Raw genomic sequence first — 15,289 nt, 5'->3', positions numbered from 1 at the left:
TTTGGATATTTCCAGTTCCCGTGTTAAATATTTGTCGAAAATTTTAAAGTTTATCCATCTTTGAGAGAGTGCACTTTTCATGATTAGGCTATTATTATTAAATGACTTGAAAACTGTCTCAAGATGACAATATCATCATTCATCATGATCATTTTTGGGACAATTTATCATCCAGCAACATCAGTCATGTTGACAGGCCTCCCTGGTTACAAAGTGCTTCACTAATTTAGTGGACATTCATGACATAATGGACACTGGCTGAGGTACTGGTAAAATGCTCCCGTTAACATCAGGGAAGCTGTACCTTAATGGGTCTGGCCAGGTTGGGCCTCTTCTTGCGCAGGTAGAGCAGGCCGGCGATGGTCACCCCGTAGGACAGGTAGTTGATGAAGGACACATAGTTGATCAGGTTGTGCGTCTCTCCAATACACATGATGAGTACTGTGGCGAAACACTGGAAGACAAGCAGGTAGGTTTAAACAGAAGGAGGATGTTAAACTAAAATAACAGACGATTTAGTAGTTAATTACGATTTCTACAATTTTGGGTGTTAGGAATAAAAGCTGGACAGAAGCAGCACTTACGCAGACGAGCAGGGCGGGGATCGGTGTGCAGTTTTTCAGATGGATCATGGCCAGCAGGTATGGCAGGTGACCCTCTCTGGCTCCGGAGAAACACAATCTGAAAGGAAAAAAATCAATTGTACACTGTTTTACTTTTCCTTCTGTGACATATTTGAAATAAAACATTTAGCAGTGGTTACAAAAAAGGACATGTTAAAAGAAGCATGAGGTTGTACCTGGAGGAGGTGAACAAATAGCCGTTGATGCCTCCGAACGTGGACAGCGCCACGGAGATGGGCATGACCCAGGAAAACATGCCCAGCAGCTTTTCCCCAAACGTCTGAACCAGCAAAACAGATGCAACAATGTCGCAAGGTTTAGACATCTTCCAAAGTCAGTTCAACTCGCAGAAAAATGGAAACGTCTGCTAAATGTCTACTAAAATGACAACAGGTCTGGAGAGCAGCAGAGATCTTTAAACTGATCCTTACAGAGGAAGGGGAAGACACAAAAACACTGCATATTGGAAGGAAGATATTAGAAAGCAAACATGTGGAAGATGATGCTGTGGTCAAATAAAACCGTCAAAGCTTCAAAGGAACGGTTTAAATTAGGGGTGTCAAAATGTTTTGTTACCGAGGTGAAAAAAAAGTGCTAGCGGATCAACATTGAATACTTTTTAACGAACTAACAGTACAAAAAAGTCGTTTTTTTTTTACTTGTTCAACAATAAACGAAAAACGCAAATTTTTCTTATAGAACAAAGTAGTTTCATTTTTTATAGGAAAGCAAGGCGTAGATCAAATTGTGATTGAAACCTCAAAAGGAGTTTTCCATGTTTACCTCATTAAAAGAAAGACATCCAGTTTGCAGATTGTTTGGGATTAATTTAGAAAAAAAGAAAGAAAAAAGCAGCACTAGAACCAGATTCAGGCCACTCTTTCTTTGACAGCACATACTGGGTTTGGTCAAGTTCAATACGGTTATTAAAGTCACATTTTATTGTAGTCGCATTTTACACCCAAAGTAAAGAAAATGCTGAGGGGTGGTAAATATTTTGTATTAAGCCTAACTCTTTTTGTTTCTTTGTCCTCATAAAAGCTCAACCACATTTGCGAGGGTTGGATCAAATTTGTCTAATTTTGAAAATGGAGTCAAGAAAAGAAAATCAGACGGTCACTGTTCTGGGGCAGAGTAATTAAATAACTTTGTAGTTCACTACACTTATGACAGTGTTTAAAAAGAAACACTGTCAGAAAAACAGTGATGTTGAAACAGTGCTGTTTTTCTGTATCAGACGCTAAACCTCTGATGTCTTTATTGAAGTGAAGTGAAAAGTGGTTCGATGCACCTCTAGTTTGAAGAATGCAAACACACACCTGATTTTTCCTTGTGAAGGAACTACTGAAAATCATTTTCCCTCCATTTCACTATGGTGAACCTCTTTGTGTGGTTTGACAAAACACACAAAAGTTATCAGTGGCTGCTCACCACTGCTACAGCGTTGGAGGCGAGCAGCTCCTCTGGAGTCATGGAGGTGAAGTAGGCGATGTTGGTCATGGTGTACACCAGGGTCACCAGTGGGATGGAGATGTAGATGGCAAGTGGCAGGTTCCTGATGGTACAAAAAAGAAAAAAAAAAAAAATCATTCAACAGGAGCAAAGAAGCTGAGACGCGCTCCCTGTCGTATCGGTGCCATCGTACTTGCGTGGTTCCACGACTTCCTCCGTAACGTAGTTGAGGAAGTTCCAGCCACTGTAAGCGAAGGAAGCCTGCAGGAAGGCCAGCGCTATCTGTCCAAACGACGGGTCCTGGCTGAATTCAAAGGCCACGCTGGGCCTCAGGGCGTCGTAGTGACCTGCACAGACATGGGAGGAGGACGGGCCAAGAAGAGGTAGAAATTAACACCGGAAAAAGGTAATGGTTGGATCATGAATAGAAGAAGAAAAATCTAAAATTGTAAACTAAGACTCCAGCTGTTAAGCTTGATCGTCTGATAGGCTTACAGGATATCTGGACAGTAGAGAAAGAATGCTGAGATGTCACAGCCAGTCACTCATATCTGTGAGTTCATGTTTACAAAGTCTGCAACTAATAATAATTTCAGTGATGGATTATTCTATAGATCATTCTGATAATTAGATAAAAAGAAGTACACATTCTGCAGATTTTTTATTTAAGTCTTTTTTATACAATGTTGGAAATACACTAAAAGTTGCAAATAAGCACATAATTCATTTTTAAATAAGAAAAACATAAACAAAAGACTAAAAAATACTTTGAACTTCAACACATGAAAAGCTCAGCCCTTTCTGCTTGACTTAACATCAGAAACAGAGATCTGAATTTGAACCAGGTGAAGCTCAATGTTTGCCACTTGATGAATTTTGGTTAGGGCATATTTCCACACAAAGGCTTTTTTTTAATCTTAAATGAAAAGTGTCTAAATCATTTTGTACACTTTTGGAAGTGTACAAAATGAGTCTGAATGCTCCAGTTAACGACTAACTTGTTACTAAATTGGGTGATGTAATTGGGTTATGTCATTCATTACTATTAATCGCATCGGTTGCAGTGTTTACCTTTAAAGATCTGGACAAGTCCAACCACGATGATGAGCACTAGAGCCAGAAGTTTTCCTACAGTGAAAATATCCTGAATCCTCGTCGCCCAGCGGACACTGGAGCAATTCACCCAGGTCAGGAACACTGTATACACACACACAAATATATATTTATACAGACGTCTCATACAGCCTAGCAAAAAAGCTTTATAGATAGACACCTTGACCCAGAAATCAGATAAGGACAGAAACCTAACAAATCTCTGTTCATGATAAACACTCAAACTATTCATTAGTGCCTGCTAGCCAAGCTTTTTTTACCGTCTTTAAAAAAAAAAAAAAGGTAAGCACATGATTTTCTGGGTTAACTAAATTACAAACAGAACGTTTCCTGATTTTACCTCACAGTGTCTAATCCATAAGCCTGCTTTAATCTGTCAAAATGGCCTCATTTGATAAACCCACATTCTTTCATTCACCCACATGGAGTCGTGATTGTGTCGGAGCACAATCACATTTGTAATTGGTCATTTATTTCTTCAATTCTTCTTGTAAAGAAATCTGTTATTGTTGGAAAACCTGTTTCAAATTAAAAGTTCTCATTTGTGGAAAGGTAAAGAAGCCTCTCTCTCTAATGTTAGTCTGGATAGCAAACTTATTTAAAAAAAAAAGGCTTCTCAACCAGGAAGTTGCCAGTTACAACCCTTCAACAACAATCAGGAAGAATTTAGATGTGCACGTCTTTGAAACTATTGTTTTGGGATTGTTTTTTTTTTTTAATGACTGGGAGCAGCTGGTTAGCTTCTCAAAAGCTCAAATAACACATGAAGTATGACCCCAAATCTCAGAAGAGTTGAAAAGCAGACGCATTGGATGCTGATCACACCATCTCTTCCATAAATCTTAACAGACGGCGATCACATCTCCGACTCCAACATCTCTCTGCTCGACTTTCTAACCAAGCGGCAAGACGGGGATTTTAAAAAGAGCGGCAAAAGCAAATGAAGTGGATTAGCAGTGCTTGCTAATGACTGATGGTGGCATCCAGCACAGGCTACTGTGGAATATCATCTCTGCTGCCTGCATGTTAAGCTGTTAGCATGTCAGACAGTAACACTCACTGAATAAGAGCTGCAAATTTCCTCCAGCATAAAATACTAAGATTACTCTTGTAGTTGGAGTCATGCAAAACCCTTTACTTAAAATGGAAGAAAACACATCATTAAGTGAAACGCTGTAAATACCTACTCTAAACATGCACCAACACATCTACAGCTGTGCTGTTTTGCGGTGGGAGTTGCCTCCAGCCTGGAACGCTTGGAGCGCGCAGCATCAACATTGAGTTTATCAGCTCTTCAAAGTGGTTTGACCAGTGGAACAACAAGAAGATCCAAACATCCCAGGATCATGCTGCAGCCACTGCATCTGCATCTCCATTGACTGTTGAATTGCGCAAATAAATTTGCTTAATGAAAAATGCTTCAATGAAATGTTTTGGCAATATAATGAAGTGGGTTTTTTTTTTCTTCAGCTGAATAAAAATTGTTTATTTTGCAAAAATGTAATGGAAACACTTTTGCGTCACATGAGTCATGTAAGCGACAACCAGATGTTACTACTGTGAGCAAACATATCCACGTGTTTTTCGAATTGCTTTTCTTATTTCATGGAAACACCGCCATTGAGACATTGTGTTCTTTCGCCATTAGCTGAATATTGGCAAAGTTTTGCGCACGTTTGTAATGAAATTATTAGCTGTGTTTTCATTACAAATGTGCACAAAACTTTGCTGATAATCCGCCATTGTCGAAACAGCACAATTTTGCAACTGCGGTTTTCACATTAAATAAGAACCGCAATTAAAGTCACAGGTAATGTCATAAAAATTTTTTTTTTAAAACATGCCTGTCTTCTTCATGGTTTGTGCCAGTGGCAACATCCGGTTGCTGATCATGTGACTCTTATGATGCAAAAAAATTCAAAACATTTCGATATGGCCAATAAAAACAACCACCTCATCCCAGCGGCACAACTTTTTATTTGACAAGCAACTGCTTTTTTTTTTTTTGCTCTCTAAATTACTGTGTTTCTATTAGGAAAATTAATTTTCAAAATATCAAATTGCACAATCATGGGGCCAACAGAAACGCAGCTTAAGACAGCAAACAATTTTGAAGCTCATCAGGATTTTAAAAAGTTACAATTTTGCAATTTCCTAGTTGAGAAGAAAAATGTTTAAATTACATTGGTAGCTGGAGTCCATGTATATGTAATAGTATAAATCTAGCTGTTCTTTGAATCCTCGTGGGTTTTTCAGTGAACAAGCAGCATCATGAAGGAATACAGCAGACATGAAAAACTTGTGGACCAGTTTAAAGCCTGGTTAAGTAAACTGCTTGCAGGGAGACGTTGGCTGGTTATTCTTGGGTGAAACCCACAGTGGTGCCACAGCTGCAATTTTCCTCAAGACTGCAGAACCATTTGTGCTGAAACTGACAGTTTCCAATGAGATAAGATTTTTTTTTTTTTTACCATTAAGCGCTGTTACAAAAAAAAAAGACCAAGCACACATATAAAATCCCACTAAAAGCACATTAAAGTTTGTGGTTTAAATGTGACAAAATGTCAGATACTTTTGCAAGACATTCCACTTCCCATGTCTGCTAAGGAAATCTTCATTTGTCATCCCTTTTTCTGAGTTTCTGAATGATTAAATCCTTATTTTGGTAAAACAAAAACCCGAAAACCCATTATTTCTTCGTTACGCTAACTTCTCACCTCACCTCACTTTCAGACTACTAACAAAGTGACTTGCATGGGAAACAATAGTGTGTGTACCGGCACATACAGACGGCAGGTCATCCATCACTAGAACAAGGTTTTTCCTCCCACCACAGAACACTTCTTCCGCTGGTACAAACACACACACACACACGTGAATTTTTGGCAGGAGGTTTTGGTGGCACCGAGCAGAGTTTTTTTTTTTTCTTCTCCACAGCACTGCTGAGTTTTATAGTCGGTTACTCTCAGGGTGTTACATGCGTTTCCGTTCTTGTGTTCCCTCCGCCGCCTCCCCCAAATTTCCTCTGTTTTAAATCCTGACAGGAAGGAGGTGCCAGCGGCTTTGAATGTGACAGTGCAGGTAAATATGTGTGCCGCCATCAGTGGCTTTCATTGAAGGCCGCTCCAGCACTTGAATACTAAACAAATTACTGCTTTTAGCCTTAATGGATTCAGATCCAAAGTCTGTGCAGATTTATCGGGGAGGGGGACCGCGGGGCATGGGGGGCTTTAACCTCAGGAACACCCCCTTCTGGTTCAGGATGTGGTCACTGGAGTCACTGAATTGGTAATATCTCCCACCAAGTTCCTCCAACATCAGAAAGCAGTCAGAATTAGCTACATAACTGGGGATGGGTGATCAATTGATTTTATAGATTAATCAAATTTTGGGCGTTTGAAGTTGGAAAATCTAGATTTTTTTTATCCATACTAAGTCTATTCCAATTACCATCTATGACCATTATTAGGAATCAACTTAAAAATTATATGATGAACTTATATGATGTGTTTGTAAAGTGCCTTGAGACAATAGTTGTTGTGAATTGCAGCTATATAAATAAATCAAATTCCTCCGTTTGGCATCCTGGGTTCTATGTTGTGATCTCCAGTCTTTTGGCTCCGATACTCCGACACACTCAGCAGTGGGAATGATTCCTCTCCTCTTTTTAAATTCATGTGAAAAAAAAGAAAGAAAAGAAAAGAAAAGGCACAGACCCACAAATCAGATGATGTATGTCTTAATTTTAAGGCCAAAAAAAAAAAAAACAAACAAACAAAAAAGTCTTCAAAATTAATTTTATAGTTGATGATTATGTTTCTTTGGTTTTTCTTATTTTTTTTTCTGATATTTTACATGTTTGAAAAAAGAAAAAAAAAGAGACCCCCTTTTTTACTCCTCTAACATTTAAAGGGTGTGGCAGCTCATGCATGTATCTAGAAAAAACAAAACAAAACATGGGTTTTGCTGTTCAAGTGCTTTGCGCTATATTTCTAAAAATCAAAAAACATACACTCACTGTACAGTCATAAAACATAAACAGCACCAAATACCAAATTTCTGTTCTGTAATCACTAAGGCCAAAATGACAGAACAGAAATTGCAGAGTTTATGTGGAAGCGGCTTCAGTCTGGTGACCAACAAAGATCCTCCAGTCAAACAGTAAATTAATTTAATGCAGCATCTAATATAGAGTCCAGAACATTCTGGGGATTTTAGAAAGCTTGCCAACACTAAATTGAAATCACTGGTCACAAACTGCATGAGCACATGATTTCTGTAGATGGGTCAACATCCACCACATATCTAGTAATAAAACTGTACTGAAGTGACAAAAGTGTGTTTTATTTTAAGGTTTTCCTTTTTACTGTTTTGTTGCCACAAGTACACTGGACATATCGGTAAGTTCACAGAAAGTTCACAAACTCCAAGAAAGATTGCTCCTCCTCTAAAAACCAGCAGCAGGGTTTTTAGAGGAGATTAGGATAATTGATGATATATGGAAAATAATTGGCTTATTATGGAGAAGAGGAGTTGCTGAAGAGGCAGAAAGCTGTGTAGGTATGGATTGTGGTGTGGGCTTGGAGACGGACTGTCCGCCACAGTTCACCTACAGGAAATGACTACTTAACAGATTTTTCCTGCTAATGTTCAGTCTCTGGATAACAGCATGGATTATTTACGGCGGCAGGTACACACTTGGCAGTGAGTTCCCTCAGCAGCAGTCAACATGGACATCCTGACTCGACTGCCGCTATGCAGCCTGTTATGTAAAAAGCTGCAATGCACTATGCAGTTTGACATTCAGTCCTCAGGACATGCATAAACTTTTTCAGAAATTTGATTTAATGTCACTTTTCTGTTCAATCAGACCACAGATTCCAGCCTTTTTTTTCCCTTCATATTCATCAGGGAGCCTTGGGGAGCCATGACCCGACACCTGTGTATCACCGTTGACATGTACTGACCACTGCAGACCCTGAACATCCAAATCATTACAGCCCGTTTATTGTTAAAATAACTCTAATCTCCATGCGTTCCTACTTTTACAGCTTCTATCGCTGAGTTCCAGCTAGAAAGTCGGGATGTCAACATGGCCAGGCATGTTGTAACAATACCAATGCAATGCGGTATCTCTTACAAACATCATTTGAAAGATGGAGTATTATATATTTTCCAAGCACATCGTATCATTTTATAGTACAATGAAGTAACTATGTTACCTCCAATTGTTATAAAATGTAGCACATATCAATTATGACTTAAAAAATTTTTACTCTTTGAATTTAATGCCTTGAAATTGGGCCTCTGTCTCTTTAAAAAAAATAAACTCATACTCTTTCTGAAATCCCGCCTTCAGGAAGTCAACGCAACACGTCTCCTCTACTAACCCTTTAACAAGGTTTTTACCAGCGTTGCTCTGAGAAAGAGTCCCTATAATGAGCTCAGCAGATGTGCGGTTCCACCAGGTGTTTGCTAAGTGCTGCTGGCTAGTCTGAAGGAGCTGAGACAGGAGGGGTCCTTTGGGAGGCCTTTGTTTGCATACTGCAGCTCCTCATTAGAGCTGTGCCTCGAAGGCCGGGCTAGGTCCACCCAGGCGCTTTTGCAAAGCCGAATGGTTGCCATGAGAAATTCAAGAATTTCTCAAACATGCATGAAAGAAAGAGTCAAAGTAACATTCTAACATGAAAAAACTCCATCTTACATATTACTGGTTCTTGAAGCTCTACTTTCCATAACCAAACAGCACTTTTAACATTGATTTTAGACACTCTTGCAGGTGTCTCTTCTAAAATGAACATGTTTCCACCACACCGTGCGAGGACCGGCCACATTGAAACGCAAAGTCAGTCATAACTGGGTGGAGTCGGGGTTGCTCCCGATTTCTCAGTGGAATATCCAACTTTCGTAGATTTTTCTGACTGGGAAATCTGAATTTCTAGGTTCCAAGTGCAACTGGAACGCAGCCTAACTCATCAAGATTAGTGAGAAAACTGATGCTAAAATAAGAAATAATTAACTGTGACACAAAGTTCTTCACTGGTTTTAGCAAACCTCACCTATAAATTACCAATCAAAATAATAACCAGTGAAAGCTACAGCACCTCACCAAGTTACAGAGGAAGTGTCTTCACGTAAGTGAGATGGAGCTGTGTGTGCCTATTCTTAGAAGAACACCGCTAGCCCAAAACTGGACCTGTCTGGTTTTTACTCACTCACTCCAGGGTGACTTGTGTCTCCCTTGCAGTACGCTCTGCAAAAGAGGAAGGAGGGGGAACGTGAATATCTGGGCTGACTGACATTCAGAAGTTACGCTGACCTCAGACCAGTCTGACACTCAGCGTTACAAAAAGATGAAAATAAATCCCACAAGTATTTAACCAAGTCTGTCTGCTTAACAGTATGAACTCTTAAAAGAAGTGAGGCTGATCGCAGACAGGAAAATAAAGTCTCTGGGACTTCAGCGCTGATGAGTGACGCTATGAGGATGTAGAGAGTAGTAAACAGCCAATGGGAGCCACTGACATCCTTCCTGAAACACAGCCGGCCAATAGGATTCTGTCATTAATGTGCCAGGTGTCCGGCCCATTTCCTGTTTGCGTTTGACTCAGCCGTAGGAGCATCAAACAATACACAATAGTGTGGACATAGCCGCTCATTAGCGGCGTCCACAAAGCCTGGCACCATTATGTATTCTGACACTGACACACACACACTTGCACAAAACAAACCAATCAGTCCAACTAGAGTCCAACAAAATAAAAAAAAAAATATATATAAAAAGAGCTGTCCATGTTACACCTGGTCTAACTGGGCAGCAGTTGTAGCACACTGTTGCTTAAAATAGCAGCCCTTCATCAGTGGACTCTGAAAACGCTGAGCTCAGCTTGACACGTGGATACATTCTCCTGCAGAGACACATCTCACTACCATCCATCTCCCCCCGCAAGGTCCCTTTACTTCATCCGGATCAGACAAGACCCGACCGGCTGTCCTACTGATCCGATACATGTACAGTATGTTTTCGCCATAAGCCGTTTCCAGTCTTGCATTTCAAGCAAAGGCACTGATGAAATTAGAGGCTATAAATGGAGCAGAACGTTTTGGATGGGATTTTCAAATGACAATGAACATCCGCAGGCGACATCATCGGGTCCTGACGCAAATAACTGGAAGCCGGACGAAGACTTTGTAATTTAAATATTTTTTTTGGTTACAGTCAGAACTTGAAGAGTTTTACATGAGATTGTTTAATGTTCGATCTAATTCCTGGCCCCTATCAGAAGATAAGATGTCTACGTGTGATGTGACAGAATGTCTGCCCTGCTGCTTATGTCAATAGGAATTACTCTGGTTCATGAAGTCATCTGACCTGACAGTCTGAGCAAGTTAGTTTCCCCTTAATTAGCTTCTCCAGATAAAATATGAAGCACTAACATATTTTTGTAAACTTTCAGATAGTCAACTAACTTTTTCATTAACATTGTTAATGCACTGTTCACTTTTATGTAGCAATATACAACTTTGTATATTGTTGCTTTTAGGCAACGTGGGGCTCAGAAGAAACACGTGAAGGAAGGAGGAAACTTGACTTTTCCAATGATTTTGAGATGAAAGGTGATGTGACGACTGGTTTTAACTTTAGAAATAATTCAGTGCATCTTACTTATGCTCCAGTACCAAAACCAGGCCTCAAACAGAAGGACAGAAGGTTGAAATTTGCACGATACCTCCCTGTTTCAACAATCCTGGTTTGCCAGAAAAAAACAACATATTTGGTAAGGCGTCACAGACATGCTGGTTACAAACACCAGCATCACAGCTGAAGGAACTGGGATGAATAAACTGCACACAGACAGAAAATGTAAATCCTACAAGGCTTTAGACTCACAAACACAGATGGTGGCGAGCAGTCTGGTGGCAATGAACGGCGGCAAGCAGTTCTGGAAGGCTGGCTGCAAGACGTAATTGGAGAAGGTGAGGGCAATGACCGCCAGCGTAGTTGGATACATGATGAGAACAGCGCTCCATAACAACAGGAAGCTAGAAATAAAAGAACAAGCGTGACTGCAACACACTATTCAAAAAATACAAAACATCCTTTTTTCAATTCATGAGTAGAACTCACAAGCTATTTTGTGCTGGCAGCTATTTTTACTGTTCATGCTGTTCTTTTTCAGTTCCACTCATACTTCTCATTCACACTTGTACAGAAAGCTGTGAGAACAACCGCAGTTCTGTTGCAATAGTGGTTGAGGGCCTTGTCAGAGAATTATCAGATATATGAAGCTAGAGCTCAAATATGTGGATAAAAAGACCAAAATAAGCTCCAAGTGAGTTACAGAGTTAAAAATGATCAGTTTCTCTACATTGCTGGTACAAAAACTGTTTTTCCAGCCAAAACAGTGTCGTCTCATTAGCTGCATTTCCAATGACTGTAAAATTGCAATTTGACATTTCAAAAATAAATTAGCTTAATGGAAACACAGCAATTTCGAAAAAACTCACTTTTTGGCGCTAAGATGAGGAGGTTTATTGGCTACATCAAAATATCACAAAACTGCAATGGAAACACTTTTTTCACACAAGTCAAATGACCAACAACCATGTGACCAGCGCTAGTGGCTAGACATTTCCATTAGCGCGAACCAGGAAGAAGAAGAAGATGACAGAAAGTAGCTGGAGGCTCGTGGCCAAGTATAAACTTTAAATTGGATTTCTTATTTAATAGAAACGCCACAATTGCAAAATTGTGCTTTTTCAACATTAGCAAAGTATAGACAAAGTTTTGCGTGTATTTGTAATGGAAATGCAGCAACAGACATCTCCAATAATTCACTAATGTATTCTGTCAACAATCAAGAAAGGCCTCAAAGAAGGAGTCTACTTTCAACAATGGTCCTGAAGCCACTGCCAGGGTGTTTCCCTGCTTCAGCTCAACTGATTTAAATTGATGGCTAATTACCAGGATTTTACTGAACACCAATTCTCTGACTCAGGTGTGTTAAAGCTGAAAAATATGTAAAGCATGCAAGTAAGCATTAAGGACCCATCTGCACTTAGAGAAGTCAAAACACTGAAGTTGTTGCTGTTTTCCTGAAACCATTTTTTCAAAGTCAGGCTACTCCAGAAAGCTGGAAATACTTGTTTGGCAACAATGTTGCGAATACAGCATGTTTCAGGGAGAAGCAACACTCCAGGCCCTTTGGAAGACTGTGTCCTACAAGATCAAATTTCCTTAAACATCATCCCTGGAAAAAGAATAGCATAGATAGCTTGAGTGATCTACATATTTTATACAACTTTTTCGTTATTGAGGTGAGACACTCATCATAATTCTACATCAGAAGAACCATGAGGCAGTAAGTCTGGTCGTAAACAATGGCTGGAGCAAGCAGCGTTCCACTTTTTCCTGTGGTTATTTTTTTTCTGAATTCCAGTTTAGCTAAATTTATTGAATTGAGCATGACCTGCTGTATAAACATCAATTTTGTCCAGTTTTAGAAAGTAATATATCATAAGTTTACCTCTCAGAGTTTACCATTTTACATTCTTCTGAAGGCCCAAGTACAAATTTTTCAGTAGTTTACGCCCTCAATATTTTGAGGTTGCAAAGCTACGTTGGATGATCAATGCAAACTTTGGAAAATTTATTATAACTCAAGGTTGTGATGCAATAATAATTAATACTTCTATACCATTAAAAAGGTCATTTTGTCTTCCCTGTCTCATATTCTCCATCCCAGAGACCAAAATACTTCAGTGAAAAATAAGAACTTGGAAAATCTAGACCCTCGAATGGAGTGTTGCTTTTACGTGATCATGTACAGCTTCCTAAACTAAACCCATCAGAGGCTGAGATGCAGCGTTTACAAAAAGACACAAGGTGCTGATATGTTCTACTTACCCTACAAGCCCTCCAAAGATCTCAGTCACATACGAATAGTCTCCTCCAGATTTTGGGATTGTGACACCGAGTTCGGCGTAGCACAACGATCCAAGAGCGCAGATCCCTCCTCCGCAAACCCAGACGATGAGGGACAGTCCCACCGAGCCTGCATGCTCAAGTACTCCTTTAGGCGAGATGAAGATCCCCGAGCCAATGATGTTCCCTTCATGGACAGAGTTAACATGGTTAGCTGCTGTTGTTCTTATAATTCAGTAGAAGTCAGGTAGTGAGCTAATTCACAACTAGTACATTGTGATGCCAGAAACCAATAAAGTTTAAGCTGTTGTAGTTGTAACAGAATACATTTTCAATCTTGTTGCACTTAAAAAAAACTAAGAAGTTTACTACAATCTATGATATGCAAAAAAACTTAAAGTGGCAGTATTATGTTGCACTCAATCTGTTGTACAACTGTTGCCAACTGTGCAACAGATCCAGATGTAAAGTTTCCTCATTATTCCACACTCAGCCATTAATGGTAGGATGAAGTGGAAAGGAAAAAGGGAATGACTCAACTCCCTTTTTCCTTTCCACTTCATGGAAAGATCTGCACATCTATGTGCAGGGTCAGTAGAAGTTGAGTTGCCGTGTATGCAGAGGTCACCAACTTTCTGTGTAGAGGAGATTACGGTCTAGAACCGTTTTTCAAGAGTTGGGCTCGGCTGGTTAGCTCTAATGAAAGGAACTCTTAATGTTTCAGTAAACCAAATTGTTTTGGTCACTTTTATGCTCCCAACCTTGTGGGAACGGTTTGAGGATGACGCCCCATAACATGACCGGGTTGTGGGGGGTGCTGTGGTGGCGCAGGGGGTTAGCACGCCCCACATTTGGAGATCTTAGTCCTCGACGCGGACGTCGCGGGTTCGACTCCCGGTCCTGACGACCTTTGCCGCATGTCTTCCCCCCTCTCCTCACCCTCCTTCCTATCTGCCTACTGTCGCAAAAATATGAGCCACTAGCGCTGCAAAAACTCTTCAGAGAGAAAAATGGAAAAAAAAAAAAAAAACATGTTCAGGTTGGAGCTTTGTTTTGGCTCTGTGCTGAATCTACATTTTCTGTGCTAGGCATTTAAGCCTTTACTCTCCAGTTTAGACATCTCTTCTATTTTAAATATCAGAAACCATAAGAATACGAGTCAATAAATGCTGTGTTCCACTTTCCTGTCATAAAAAAAGAAAAAAAGGGAACTTCCCACCGAGTCCAACTTCCCACTCAAAGTAGGAGCACTCCGGCTACCTTTACTTGACGGATAACATGATCCTACTGAAGAGAACGGGTTCAAAACATGATCGTTGGACACTGTGTCTTTTACAATTTCCTGCAATGGAGACGCTGATGAACAAAAACAAAGTGCTCTCTTGTTTGTGTTTGTACTTGTGGCTGTAAATAATCCATCTTGCTATCAGCGTTTGCAAATGAGCACTAGGAGAGCAGTGCTGTTGTCGTTGCCATCAGGTCAGCTCTGAGACACGTTCAGCTGGAGTTTGAGCTCAGCTGACCCCTACACAAGACAAACCGAGGGTTCCCTCACTTGTTATGGGTTCAACTTTAGCTTGGCATGTATGACATTATCAGTCTCTCCAAAAGAAAAACACAAAACAGAAGAAAACTACTGCAAGCTAGAAAGTAACAAAACAAACAGCAGCTGTCGAAACAAGTGGTGTTTTTGCACTGGCCTCCATGTTTTCCCCCTTCCTTGGGGTAAGTTTGGGGCTAAAAAGTGTGACTCTGCTGAGGGTAAACATTGCGGCTGTTGAGGCCAAGTGAGGCGTGCTGTTGCTCTGAATGCTCCCTAATGAAGCAGAGCAAGAGAGGAGGACCAGGATGTGCATTTGTCATTGTCTCCTCACTTGATGGAGGAGACCGTGTTGAGATGCAGAGCTGTTACATAAAGCCTTTGTCGCGTTTGTTATGTCATGAAGTTCAGCATCTCAGCTGAATACAGGAATTGAGAGGTCTGCCTATGTCTACCTGAATCACAGTTGTAAAATTATTTCAATAGTTCAGATACATGAGTTCACTAAAATCTTTTCTCGATGGGGCAAAACCGTATCGTTTCTGTGAAAGCAGTCCTGGGTTTTGTCCCGTCTGTGTGGTTCTCATTTGGCCTCTGAAAATTTCCCACCACTGTTTTAGACAAAGCTGAACTGTT

General features: G+C 40.2%; 1 protein-coding gene across 2 annotated transcripts in view; it reads right to left on the bottom strand.

The window, feature by feature from the left end:
* slc7a10a (solute carrier family 7 member 10a) overlaps positions 1-15,289 on the bottom strand; it is a 32,361-nt gene that overhangs the window by 3,410 nt on the left and 13,662 nt on the right. For both annotated transcript variants that reach the window (XM_044105979.1, XM_044105987.1), the window contains 8 exons: positions 13,096-13,300; positions 11,080-11,231; positions 3,147-3,272; positions 2,269-2,422; positions 2,055-2,178; positions 800-903; positions 585-681; positions 305-454 (listed from right to left, as the gene is read on the bottom strand). In XM_044105979.1, coding sequence (XP_043961914.1) covers positions 305-454; positions 585-681; positions 800-903; positions 2,055-2,178; positions 2,269-2,422; positions 3,147-3,272; positions 11,080-11,231; positions 13,096-13,300 — 1,112 coding nt within the window. The remainder of the gene's footprint in view (positions 1-304; positions 455-584; positions 682-799; positions 904-2,054; positions 2,179-2,268; positions 2,423-3,146; positions 3,273-11,079; positions 11,232-13,095; positions 13,301-15,289) is intronic.

This window comes from Gambusia affinis, linkage group LG02 (assembly GCF_019740435.1).
Source record: "Gambusia affinis linkage group LG02, SWU_Gaff_1.0, whole genome shotgun sequence".
NCBI classification, from domain to species: Eukaryota; Metazoa; Chordata; class Actinopteri; order Cyprinodontiformes; family Poeciliidae; genus Gambusia; species Gambusia affinis.
The sequence above is the reverse complement of the archived record's forward strand: the minus strand, read 5'-3'. Positions and strand labels throughout refer to the sequence as shown.